The 13,463-nt window shown below is 32.9% G+C and overlaps 1 protein-coding gene across 3 annotated transcripts in view; it reads left to right on the top strand.

Moving 5' to 3' along the window:
* Positions 1-13,463, top strand: part of Nep3 (M13 family metallopeptidase neprilysin 3) — a 107,220-nt gene that overhangs the window by 24,767 nt on the left and 68,990 nt on the right. For 2 of the 3 annotated variants that reach the window (XM_076450521.1, XM_076450525.1), the window contains exon 1: positions 4,064-4,205. The exons of the other annotated variant lie outside the window; for it this stretch is intronic. In XM_076450521.1, the coding sequence (XP_076306636.1) occupies positions 4,173-4,205 (33 nt within the window). In that variant the 5' untranslated portion in view covers positions 4,064-4,172. Of the gene's footprint in view, positions 1-4,063; positions 4,206-13,463 lie in introns of those variants that run through there. 3 annotated transcript variants of the gene reach the window in all.

Genomic DNA, 13,463 nt, shown 5'->3' on the forward strand with positions numbered 1-13,463 from the left:
AATACATTTAGAAGTAAGTTACTCATATATCAGCTTCGAAGCTTCTGTTGATACAGAATGCTCACCGGTAATGTAAGTGTCATGGAGCATAAATAATGCTTTTCATATGTCACTTAATCAGTATGAAGTCCATAAAAGCAATATATTTACAGTGTGATCTACGCACAGATAATGTCAATTTCCAGAAACATAAATGTTAGCCTAAACATTTTCCTTCTGCTTGAGAAACCCCCCGCTAGTACAGCGGTATGTCTTCGGACTTACAACGCTAAAAGCAGGCGTTCGATTCCCCTCGGTGGACTGAGCAGATAGCCCGATGTGGCTTTGTTATAAGAAAAACACACACACTCATTGAGAACACGAAAAAAAATGTTTTACAATTTTAACTAGCTCACTTAAGAAAAACCTGTTAAAATTTGTCTTAGCGACATATTTTACACCACATATCATGAACTCTTGGTTGATAAAAACCTTTTACTGCAAAATCCTTTTCAACAGTATTTTAGTAGAAATTTACATCAACTATAGAACATTTTGTCGCGAAAATTACTGCATGTTTCACCGATTACATACATGCGTTATTCAGATAAATACTTCAAAGTTAATCCAACTAATTGAGAATGCGAATAATCTAGTGAAAAAAACTTTACACAAAAGTCAGGGTAGAAGAAAATTTAAATTTTATCAATTCATAGAAAAATACAAATGCCGTTTGAATACTAATCCATCTTTTCGTTTCTTACACGCTTTGTTCGTACTGCCCTCTTTCTTTTTTAATGTTTGAGTCTTCTTTAATATTAGGATTCAGAAATAACGGAACCAAATATATAAAAGCCACGTACCGTCGTTCATGCCCGATTTCTCCGAATTTCGTGAGATACACGAGTCCAATTCCACTTTTTTCCTATAATACATTATCTTTTCATTGTTTTTTTCTCATTTTAATTGAATTAATTCGACGACATCAGCGTAAATAGCTCCTGAATTTCAGCACTTTTTCCGCTCTATGAAAGTCTGTCAAGAAGGGAGTTTCCACAACCAGATGGCGTTATGTGTGTGTGGCACAACATCATCCACATCATTATGACGTCAAGCTAAGTGGGATTTGAATAAGAAGGTCGAGAAGACATCTGTGAAAAATTAACCAAAACATTAGCTCAAATCTATGCTTGAGAATTATTACAAAAAAAGCCTTTGATTGAAGATACCAATTGTGTGTAGGGAAGAGGACTACTTTTTCTCAATAGAAGAACGTGTGTATGCAATCACGTAGCCATTGTATGTTTAAATAGTTTATCCAAAGGCACCAATACGTATCACGTTTGCTCAGTTATATGTAATGGATTCAGGAACGGATATGTAACATGTTCCTGGGAAAGGAGATTTTATATTTCTTTCGTTTATGTATTGCCATTTTTATACGGAATAATTTTGTTTCCACACACGTTGTATTTAAATTATATGAAATACTTATAAAAACTTAACAGTAACATTTTATTAGGTGTCATCAAAAACTATGACTTTTTCTTTGGTGATATGTTAATGAGCAAAACAAAGCATTTATTTCGTGTAATTATGCGCGTTTATTGTCAAAAATTACACAATGGGCAATCTGTACTGAACTCACCACGGGTATCGAAGCTCAATTTTTAATGTTATAAGCCTTCATACTTGCCTCTGAATCACCCGAGGGCTCATTTCTGATGTGGATTCAGTCATGACTCACACCACCTGTAGGTACAGAATCTTCACGTGCAAGACAGATTCTTTCTTTATACTCTTACCAAGCTATACAATAAATTTCACAACGCAATACGCTTCATTCACTTTCTAATTGCTTTTGCGTTTCTTTAGAGAGTTGAAGAAAGCAAATGTCCTGAAAAATATCCTTGAAAAAAGAAAAACGTAACACAAACTACTACTATGAATGAACAGCAGTAAATCACTAACAATTTTTTTTTTACTCTTTGGCCAAGTCTGTTTATGGTTACGTACATACAAATGATTAGATATTGTGTAATGAAGACAAAGATAAAGGCGAAACAACCACGTTGTTGTCAGAGACGTATGCTCTTCCCAATAATAATACTGAGAGAAATTATTGGCCGCCAAGAAAACGACCGTGCAAAGTCGCTGTGTTTTGGGTTAGACCTAGTTATTAGCTCGCAAAGCTAAAACTGTCGAGCGTGTTCAATAGAACGTCATGGACTCGAATCTTGGACAGTGCTACAAGAAGCCCACTAAACTATCCATTTGTCCACATCCGCCCAGAAATCACCCGAAGTAAGTTTCTTAAAATAATAATCTGTCTATTTCTCATGTGCATGCGCAGATAGCCTAGTTGCTTTGTGCCATAAAACACCACTCGTGTGGAACACATTTTGCTTTTACTTATCTTGTTTGAATAGTTGTATTGAAACATCGTCAAAAAAAGTAGTGACTGTTGTGTAATCCTTGTGTGTACATATATATATATATATATACACTGCTGGCCCAAATCTTAAGGCCAATGAACGTAAAGAAAAAATATGCATTTTGCGTCGTTAGACTCAATCAATTATTTGAGTAGAGCTTCGAAAGATGAAAATAAGAAAAGGGAAAATAAAAAAAAACTGTTTTAGCATCAAATTTATACACTGAAGTTTTCCTCTCCCAACTTATGGTCTAAATGTGATTTGTACATACGTTCATCAACTTCTTTATTTGCAGTGGGAGAAAATGTTGTTGATGGTTTCATCATCACTTTGTTCTGTTTTCTTTACGTGCAAGCCATTACCTCATCTTCCATTTTCAGCTTTTGTTTATACACTTAGCTTTTCATACATAATTCTTTTTAATTTATCGCGGTTTTTCGTTTCTTTTGAAAACATCTTGAGAGGAAAGAGAGTTCTTGAGAAGTCTTTGATAAATTATAGACAGATTTGATGCTTGAAGTATCTCTAATAAGTAAACTTTTTGTTCATTCATCCAGTTCTTCTAATGTTTTGTCGGTAAGTTTAGATTATAATAACTAACTGTTTCACTTTAGATCGACTCCCTGCTGGTACAGCAGTAAGTCTACGGATTTACAATGCTAAAATCAGGCGTTCGATTCCCCTCGATGGGCTCAGCAGATAGCCCGATGTGGCTTTGCTGTAAGAAAAACAAACACAGTTAATATGTTAATTTCGTCCAAAGTTACTCGAGGGTTATCTGTTCTAGCTTTCCTTAATTTAGTAATGTAAGACTAGAGGGAAAGCAGCTAGTCATCAGCACCCACCGCCAACTCTTGGGCTACTCTTTTACCAACGAATAGTGGGATTGTCCGTGACATTATAACACTACCACAGCTGAAAGGGCATGTTTGGTGTGACGGGAATTTGAACCCGCGACCCTCGGATTAAGAGTCAAATGCCTTAACCACCTGTCCATGCCAAGCCCTAGCGTATTGAAAATCCAGAGTCATTTCTAACATAGAGTAGCTTTTTTTATTTTTTGACAAAATTTTGAAATGTGTTTTTCACTTTTATTTCACTTTTAACAAGTCGTGCTGTATAAATATACTTTTATGATGTGAAAATTAAATTTATTGTTTTAGAAGGATATATACGAAGAAACAAAAGGATACGCGTTGCGTGGCACTAACAAAAATATTAATGGAAAAAATCTTCTGAAATTTATCAAGAAGTGTAACATAGTTACACAAATAACCAGACTCTTTAGTCTGTCAATAAATTAAGAAATAAAGGTACTAGCTGTTATTTAGAAAAAGACGTTACCATGGAGACTGGCATAACAAATTGGAACTGTAGTCATAAGAACCCCTTGTAAAAGAAATAACAACATTAAACGGTAATTTAACATGCTTTGTAATTTAAGAACTTTTTTTCCTGATATATCAGTTACTTATCTCAAAGTTGTTGTTTTTTTTATTTGGATCTTTTTCAAACAATAATATGCATCATTCAAGGTCAAGAACACAGCATAGAACGTAGATGAATCGTCACATTGTTGGCGAAGCTACAGCGCATGCGTTGTTGCATGTATTCTTTGAATTAATATGATGAGAGCATTGATAGTTCTCGTGAGTTTACGTGAGGAGAATCGCTCGTAGATATGTTAGTGGCACATTAAAACTTCAATAATTGCTTAACAAGTGTCTTGTGTCACATATTTAGCTAATAAAATCTGTCATGATTCGAAACGGAGTTCATCCTGTTGAACCGGTAAGGTGAAGTTATAAAGTTTCAATCTGTTTCTTAACTCGAGAAGTTAATTATTATTTTAACCTTACGAACAAAATATGTTTCTAAACACAGTAGAAAATTAGTGACAGATTTGCATTACCAGAAGCGAATTTATCTGAGGACGCCTGATATGGGTATTGACGCTCTTACTAATATAGCAGGTTAACCTGAAGATGACCTAAGAAAGTCAAAACGTTGTTCTCTGCTTTATTACTAAAAGTATTAATCCCCATACCAGCCGTCCTGAGATATATTTTTACTTCAAGTGGGTTTCTCGTCATCACGGAGAAGTGAATTTACTTATACAAAATGAAAAGCAGTTTAAAAAACACAACATAAACAGTTCATACCAGAGGAAATGCCGTTTTAAAATGCTATTCACGTATGAAAATTGATAATTTAGTTCTTTGAAAACTGTAATTATCACGACTTTAAGTTTCAGTGTAAAAATATGTCTTTGACGAAAGAGAAAGTTTTGTTCTTACTCAGAGGTTTACTATGTGATTTCTGTGCTGGAAATACATAACTGTTTAAATATTCATTTCGTGAAAAACGAATAGCATATAATGACCTTGCCTGATGTATGAAATTAAATACGCATTAGAAGCCACTGATTACAAACTCAAGGAAGTAAACATTTAAACTCACTTCTGTAAAACTTTAAACATTGCGTTGTTCATTTGTCTGTAAATTTGGTAAAACAGTTTGATAACCTTTGCTCGAACTCTGAGATGGTTTCGAATCCCCATCGCACCAAACATGCTCGCCTTTTCAGTCATGGGGGCGTTATTTGTTAGTAAAAGAGTAGCCCAAGAGTTGGCGGTGGGTGGTGAAGACTAGCTGCCTTCTCTCTAGTCTTACACTACTAATTTAGAGACGGCTAGCGTAGACAACCCTCATGTAGCTTTGCGCGAAAAAAACCCAAAAAAACTGAGATATATGAAGGTCACTTCTGCTTACACTACCTCAAGATAAGCGACAAGAAGCGGAATATTTTAACAAGTATTCTTTGTATAATAAGGTAATTCGTGATATTGAATTGTATTTTCACGATTATATTGTAATTCTTAGCCTTAGCAACCAATTGATTTATTTAGAATATAGTAAGTATGTTGTTCCAAGATATACTAGACTTCTACTTTTCAAGTCCTTAAAATCAAGTTTTAAAAATAATATATAAAACCAAATCAATCTTTTTTCGTAGCATCTTAACATGATGTGTTAGTTATGTAATCAGAAGTTTTGTGTGATTAATTATGCTTTCATGGTTATTACAACAACATGTAAATTTTTTAAAGTTAATTCGTTAACTTAGATTCACACTATAAGTTTAGCCATTGGTTACAACAATTGGAGTAATTCTCTTTTAATTTGTTAAATATATTTATCATCGATTTTATTTGACCACTTAACCCAGTATATTAAAAAGTTTTGCTAAAGTGGAAAAACTGGGAACTAGCTATAGCGCCAAATTGTTCATTTTTTTCATTCCCCCCCACAATGCTTTAGTACCATAGAAAAGCATTTTATGACTAATTGTAAACACGCTATCATAAAGCACGATAATGATTGATATGTAGGGATGCCCGAGAAAATAAGGGTCGCTGCAGTCAATCTATTACTCTATAGTGCTTACAAATACCTGCTATAAATTATAGCCTTATTTAAGCACCTGATTGCCTTTAGCGAGTATTTCATGGCTTGTATAACAGTAATACTATCCTGTTCTTCAATCACACACATTTTTGTATGAAAATAATAAAAAGGAAAACTACTGCATAGCAACAGTATATAAGAATCTCTTATTTCCATGTTTCGTAAATGAATTTTATTTCTAGTCGCTAAATGGTAACACAAATTGTTCTTATATAAAGACCGTTTGTGACTTTTCATTATACTTGTACTGTCCTAGAGGAATCATTCCAGTTTCATTAGCTTCTAATGTCATCCAGAATTAGAGAAACTGACAATAATAATATGATACCAACAATATATATTATCACTAATTTATAAAAAAAATAAATTTTCACTTATTAATCTACTCCAGTGAAATTGTTTTAAAAAGTAGGGGAAAAGTACTAAAAACTTTCCCTACATTACTTATTAACCAGTAAGTATTAAGTCACTCTTACAAGCTCATGGTTATTAGCTACTGTATAACACTATTTAGATTAAATGCTTTTATTCAAACCTGAATTCATGCAATTAGCAGGAATTCAACATTTAGTTGTATATGAAAGTTATTTTTGGAAAGGTTTGGTTACTTCTGGAGTGATTTTTGTATGTTTTTTTTCATTCATACCTACCCTATTTCTGTACTTTCTAGCATTGTTATCCCTAAATCATAATTAGTTTTTTGCAAGTTTGTTATTACTCGTTAGAATAAGTTATTTGCATAAGCAACTAGAATTTAGAGTATTTAGTGGGTCCACTATACAACAAGAGGATCGATCAGGATAATCACTCATGAATATTTTTTAAAAAACGCCAGTTAAAACTGTTTTCTGTCAGAAATATTTTGAGTATCTTTGTTATTCTACCTATTCAATCTAAAAATTGAAATTTTCTATTTGAAGTTTTAACAAAAGAACCAGATGTACCATATTATAGAATAATACTTTCCAGACAAATTACCACAGTTAACAACATGTCACCATCTCTCAACATCAAGAACAAATTCTTTGTCTCCATGTCCATGATGCCTGTTTTGTTTGTTGCTTAATTGATTCATTCGTGTTTTACAACTTTCATGGATGACTTTATTTTTTCATGTATGTGTGTGAGACCACAGATTTGGCACGTGATCCAAAGTGTAAAATACTAGACTACCATCTTTCTCGTTATCTGTGGATCAACAACTTTGGTCTCTCAGGGTATCTTTCCATTGACTGACCCATACTGAAAACCGAGCAGAAATGTATAAATCCAGTGCTCCTTCCATAACAGGTAATGTTGGATTTACCCAGAAGGACAAGGGCTAGGAGCATGACTCAATGTTATCATACAAAATTGTTAAGAATATAGCTCGAGATGTGACCAATATAGACAGGGAAGAAAATTAATATCATTGGCCTGCTTGAACAGTTTGTGAAGTTGCAGAAATATCTCAGTAGGAGGGTGAAGTATGAACTGCTAAAGAAAAACGAAGGAGCTGATATAACTTGCACTAAAAACTCAGTGGTTTTCTGGACCTCATGTATATATGAAAACTGCATACAATCACACTAACCAAAATTTTAGAAATTCTTATATTGGTATAAGATGATTTTTATCTCCGTTTTCATGTCTTCTAGGATTGTTCTGAAGCTGACAGTGAAATGTAACTTCAAAACCAATTAATAAAGTTCTGACATATAGAATAAACATATTGATTTTTCCTTGTTCCTACAAATGATTACATATCATATGGATGATATAACCTTCAAACAAAAAAATTATATTCAGATATATTTAAATAAAACCTTTTAGTCTTAGTTTAATATAAAGAAATAAAATCTCTCGTTAAGACATTTTAAGATTAGAATTGAAACATTATACGTTAAAATATAAATAAACTTTCAATAATTTGACAAGTATTTTAAATCAGGAATATATATATATATATATATCTTTCTTAACCTGAAGATGACTTAGGAAGGTCGAAACGTTGTTCTCTCCTTATCAATAAAAGTGTTAATACCCATACCAGCCGTTCTGAGATACATTTTTATTTCAAGTGGGTTTCTTGTCATCAAGAAGTAGTATATATATGTATATACAAAATCAACATCCCTTTAACAACGAAAAGCTTACAGTACAACAATACACTTTAACATGAAACATGCCCAAAATAGCCCTTTAACATAAAAATGCATGAAGAAAAACACATACGAAATGCTGTTTAACACCGAACATCACACATCTAAAAAACTTTCAACAAAGATTACCTACTTTACTTAGAATGGATAGTCTAATAGTTTATGCAAACTTATAAAAAGTACCTAACAGATGAATACTTGTCAGCAAGAATTATCTGCTCACTTGTAAAAGAAACAGTTTAACAGAATGTACATCAGAATGTAATGGTATGATATTACGTGATGAAAACACCACAATGATTATAAAATGTAAAATGAAACATTTCAATCTTCACAGTTTGGTAATACTCCTTCACAAAAAAGTAAAACACTGGGCTTACCGACATTACATTTGTCATTATATCTCACTCACTGAAGGAAAATTGTATATACTATTGAAAATTGCATCTATTCATGAATATTTCACTTTGATCTAACTGAAATATATTTTTACTATCATATATCGGATTACCAGGTAAAGCTGTATTATAAGAAACATCGGTTAAAAATGTGTTTTCCCTAAAACATAGTGTTGCTTTTATCTTTTCCGTGAAAATTCATTACCTGCTGAATATTTCAACTTCAAATCTGAAACATTCTCATATTAGTATTAATGAAATTATATTATCAAATAATAACTTCCTTGTCGGTGACCATAGTAAATTAATATTATCATGCCATTGTTACTTATAGTGGTGTTTTTTATGTAGTTGATTCAATCATGTTATACAACATTCATGAATGATTAAATTTAATATTCTTACATGTGTGAAGCCACATGCATGTCTTTATTTATATACACATATTGCAGTATTTGTATATTGTCATCACACACTCTCAAATACTCTATTATTTTATAACAGATTGCCTCTAGCTCCAGCTTGAATTACTTTGGTTGGCTTTAAGAAGGATTGCATTCTGAAACTCAGTAGCGACGACATTGCCATCTAGAAACTATAATACTCAACTTTATTTGAAACATTGCAGAATAATAATAACTCGTCAAATTCAACCAAACAAAAAAATTTTAGCTAAAAGTCTAATCATCCAGAATTAATATTGATGATGTCACTAATATATCTCAGTGCACACTTAGAGAATGAAGGATTGGACACATTGTTACCATTCTATAAAATATGTATAGATATTTTTACTTAAATATCTTGACAGTCGTTTCATTTTAGAAGGTTATTATTGCCCACCTACTCTAGGAATCTTTGGATCTTGTCAGACGTTGTCAATCTCAATCTGTATTGTGCGTTTTGGCCTCAGGAATCAGCATGTGCGGAGGATAAATCTGCTTAGTAGTTTCTTTTCAATGATTGGCTTAGCTGCTTTATAAATAGCTTAGTGATATGTTATAATGTATTTTTAGTTTGAGTAAGTTAAGTTTTATGTATCAGAAATGAGTTTTACACGGCTGTATTAATATCTTGTGTATGTATATATATCTATGTATTCACATATCACACATTAATAAATTACTTTTATTTCGTTTACGTATTTCTAAATCATGGATCTTACAGTATTGCTCTGTTTGACCAAAAATGATAACTTTTACCATAGTAGTGCTATACTGTATGACACAGCGTAATGAACAAATCCTTCAGAAACTCATTTTACTTGTCATGGCCTCCACCACAGTCATCAACTGGTCGTATTATTTCTAAGTAAAATACTGGAACATTATTATAATATGTACCAAGAGATTCTGTAAATACCTCTTATTGCCCATTTTGCTGTTAATGGTAAGATAGTGGTTTGGATAAGTTCATTCACTCACACCTTGACAGATGAGTACGAGTTCAATCAGGTGAGTAATGTCCGATTCCTTTCCAAACTGTGCTTTTCAACTCCATTGCTTTACAATGTAATTTCGAGAACAAATACTGAAATTCAGTCTTCAATTATTTATAACCTTTTCAATTTCATTTTTTTCAAAAGTTCTTTCCGAGGTGAATCGTTTAAATTCTTCTAACACACTTGGAGCTCCTTTTGATTTCTCAGCCGGGTATGTTAATCTGCATACTGTTTTTCTTACATCGAAGTCCGATTATTCCATCCAAACTTGCTTTTATCTCTTCGCTGCTTATATTAGAGAAATGCGTAATTAAATAAATTTGCTCAACTCGTGGTGAACCCTCTTGTTTCCGCACTGGGCTCATCACCAATGGATAAAGTTCTATAGTAGGTGGTTTTGTATTTCTTCGTATCTTTCATGATCCATTTAAATTTTCATTAGATTCAGGGATGAATAATTACACATTTCGCTGGTTCGAACGAAAAGAAAAATACCAGTTACTGGACCAAATCCTGCTAACGACAACATAGTAGCTCTGAACACACTGTGGTCATTCTTACCAATACCCAGGAGCATACTACAAACTATAATCGACAATTACATTGTCTTCTATATCCATTTAAGAATATTTTAATTTAATTTACTTTAGTTAATTTTTAATTTATATAATGTTGAATTATATTTAATTAATTTAGTGGCAATTATTCACTGTTAATAATGCAATTTTTTTGAAAAGTTTTGCCTTCCTGAAAAGTTTTTGCTGATTGTGACAGGTACCTGGTGGGTAAGCACAAATATTGTTTTAGTTTTGCTTCATCACGTAGGAACTCTGAGAAATAGACAGTAATATTCTATTTAGTTGCGTTTATGTTTCTAATACGCTATTAAGTTCAACATAATTAAAAGTGTTTTGCTCCTGATTTTCGTTTGTATTCAATGTCCGGTACATCACGTTGCAGTGTCCAACAGTAGTCAGCAAGCATTGATGGATTCCAGTTACCCTGATATTGTTTTTCATTGTAGCAATGTCCTGGTGAAACTGAAGATTTCAATGAAACGGTACGTGATGGGCAAATGTGGATGTGATTTTCGTGATCAGCAGCCAAAAATCTATAAGGAACACCCAACAGTGTTTAAGAAGCAAAAACTTTGTTGTGCAGTGTAATTGAAGCTTTCACATTGAGTTGGCTACTGAAATCTTAATTAATGTTTAAGTTATTTTTAATTCAAGTCCTTCAGTAGAACAGTAGTAAATCTACGGATTTACAATGCTACATCAGCGGTTTGCTTCCCCTCGGTGGACACATCAGACAACCCTAACTGATTTTGCCATATGGAAGCGTATTATCATTGAAACCCTTTGTCCCAAGCCGTTTAACTTTGTAAAAACAAATGTATACCAAGTCTGTTCACGCATCTTGATTTGAAACATTTATGTACGGGTTACTTTAAAACAGCTACTAACAAAACAGGAAAACATCACGCTGCCTGATGTGACAACATTTAATATGTAAACACATTATTTACATGATTGTATGTTAGACAACAGTAATATATATCGTAGCAATAAGCTAGCAACTCCTAGCTAATAAAAAATGCTAATTTTGATTACAAAACTAAATGAAACAGGTACGATATGTTTATTATTAAAAGTATATTATACACGATGATCTATATAGGTTTTAATCCGACTATTGAAACATCACGTATTTTAAGGGCCGTTTCGATAACCATGGTGGGCACAGCACAGACAACTCATTGCTTTGCGTTGAACTGAAGTCTTAGAATTAAATTATAGTATTAACTTTGCTAGCCTGTTTCCTTTAAATCAATTAATCTGGATGCTAATACATTCATATACATTAAATACCTTTTTTACTTAAAATGGAAAAACACATACTACATTCAGGAAAAAACGTTGTTATTTTCCAGCAGAAAACGTTGAAAACTTTCCTTGATTTTATGCTAAGCCATTTTAATTTATTTATTAACAGTTGTGTTCAGTTATCAGTTACCGCACTCTTGTAATTTACGTATGTATTTCATATAGTGAAAACTTAAAGTTTGCTAGACTTCCAGTTCACAACCAGGAAAATCAACATAACACTTTTGCTTATAATACTACACTATTAATTGTAGTTAATCAAAGATAAGGAGGTAGATAACTAGTCACAGCAGTCCTGGTCGTGCTAAAATCAAACGTATCGTGTGATCAGTAATCAGCATTTAGTGATCAAACGTTAAATCATCTCCTACCGAATGGCTCCAAACGACAGAATTCAGATGGCGGATTATTTCCACTACCTTGAACCTTCTACCCACCAAGAAACTTAGTCATCACTGGGTGTGTGACGACGGTTCCTGGATCACCCAGCAACCTTACGTTTCTGCCTAAACGTCCATATCGAGCAACACAAAGCAATAACATTATTGCCATGGCAACGTGCTGCTTAAGTGAACTTGAGTTAGCAAGAGAATAGCTCTCGACAGAACATCAGGTCCATAGCCAGTAGAAAATATGTTTACATTTTTGGTGTTGTATAAATTTAAAAGTGAAATGGTGATTTCTAGAGAAACTAGAGTGTTAGTGACTAGCATTTTTTAAACAGTAGTTAGGATATCAATAACACCAAAATAAGTTTTGTACTACTTTATTTTTTGAGCACTTAGATAGAATACCATGAAGTGATATGATGGTAAAATCAATTAATATCCACCTGAAAATTATGTATTTATATGGTAATGTAACTTTAGCTATGGCAGTGAATGTTGAAAGCTAAGATAATCTAGAAAGTTAAAAGCTGGTATTGACGACTTTACGGTGTACCTAGAATATCAGTGAAAGTGAAAACATTCCGCTGTTTATTTATTCCAGTCTATCTCATGAAGTTCCACAGTAAAGGTATTCTTACAATATTTCGAAAAAACAACACTTTATTATAGACACAAGATTCTTAGTACTCGTATTCGAAAACTGAGAGTAAAATAATTTAGTAACCTATACTTTTCAATCTATCGAGTAAGTTTCACAGTAAGATTATTTTCACAATGTTCTGAAAAGAAAAGAAAAAAAACTATTACAAACGCAAGAGATGTTCCATAGGACAGGTTTTGGACTTTTACGAGTATCCCTTGTGAGTTGTGAGGTGGAAACAGTGACAAGAGTAAGCAATGAAGAAAGAGCGAAACCAAAGAAACGACTACATATATAGGACTGCATATGTTTAGATGTATAAATATAGAGATAAGAAAAAAGGTCTAAATAAGGCCACAGGAAATAAAATGTTTGTTTGTTATTAAGCACAAGGCTACGCGATGGGCCATCTGTGCTGTGCCCACCACAAGTATCGAAACCCGGTTTTGAGCATTATAAACCCACAGACCTACCACTGAGCCACTGGGACCAATAAATGGAGAAGAACACTGGAAAGAAATGCCCACACATTTCAGGGTTGTGATTTCTACAAGAAAGGAAAAGTATTTATCCGTTGTTTTATCTCTTCGAAAAATACCTATATTTTGAATTGCTTGCTTTATATTTTGTCTGTAGTTATAATGGTTCGCATTTCCACAGTATAATGAATAGTATGATTATATTCA

The sequence above is a fragment of the Tachypleus tridentatus genome, chromosome 8 (genome assembly GCF_004210375.1).
Source record: "Tachypleus tridentatus isolate NWPU-2018 chromosome 8, ASM421037v1, whole genome shotgun sequence".
NCBI lineage: Eukaryota > Metazoa > Arthropoda > Merostomata > Xiphosura > Limulidae > Tachypleus > Tachypleus tridentatus.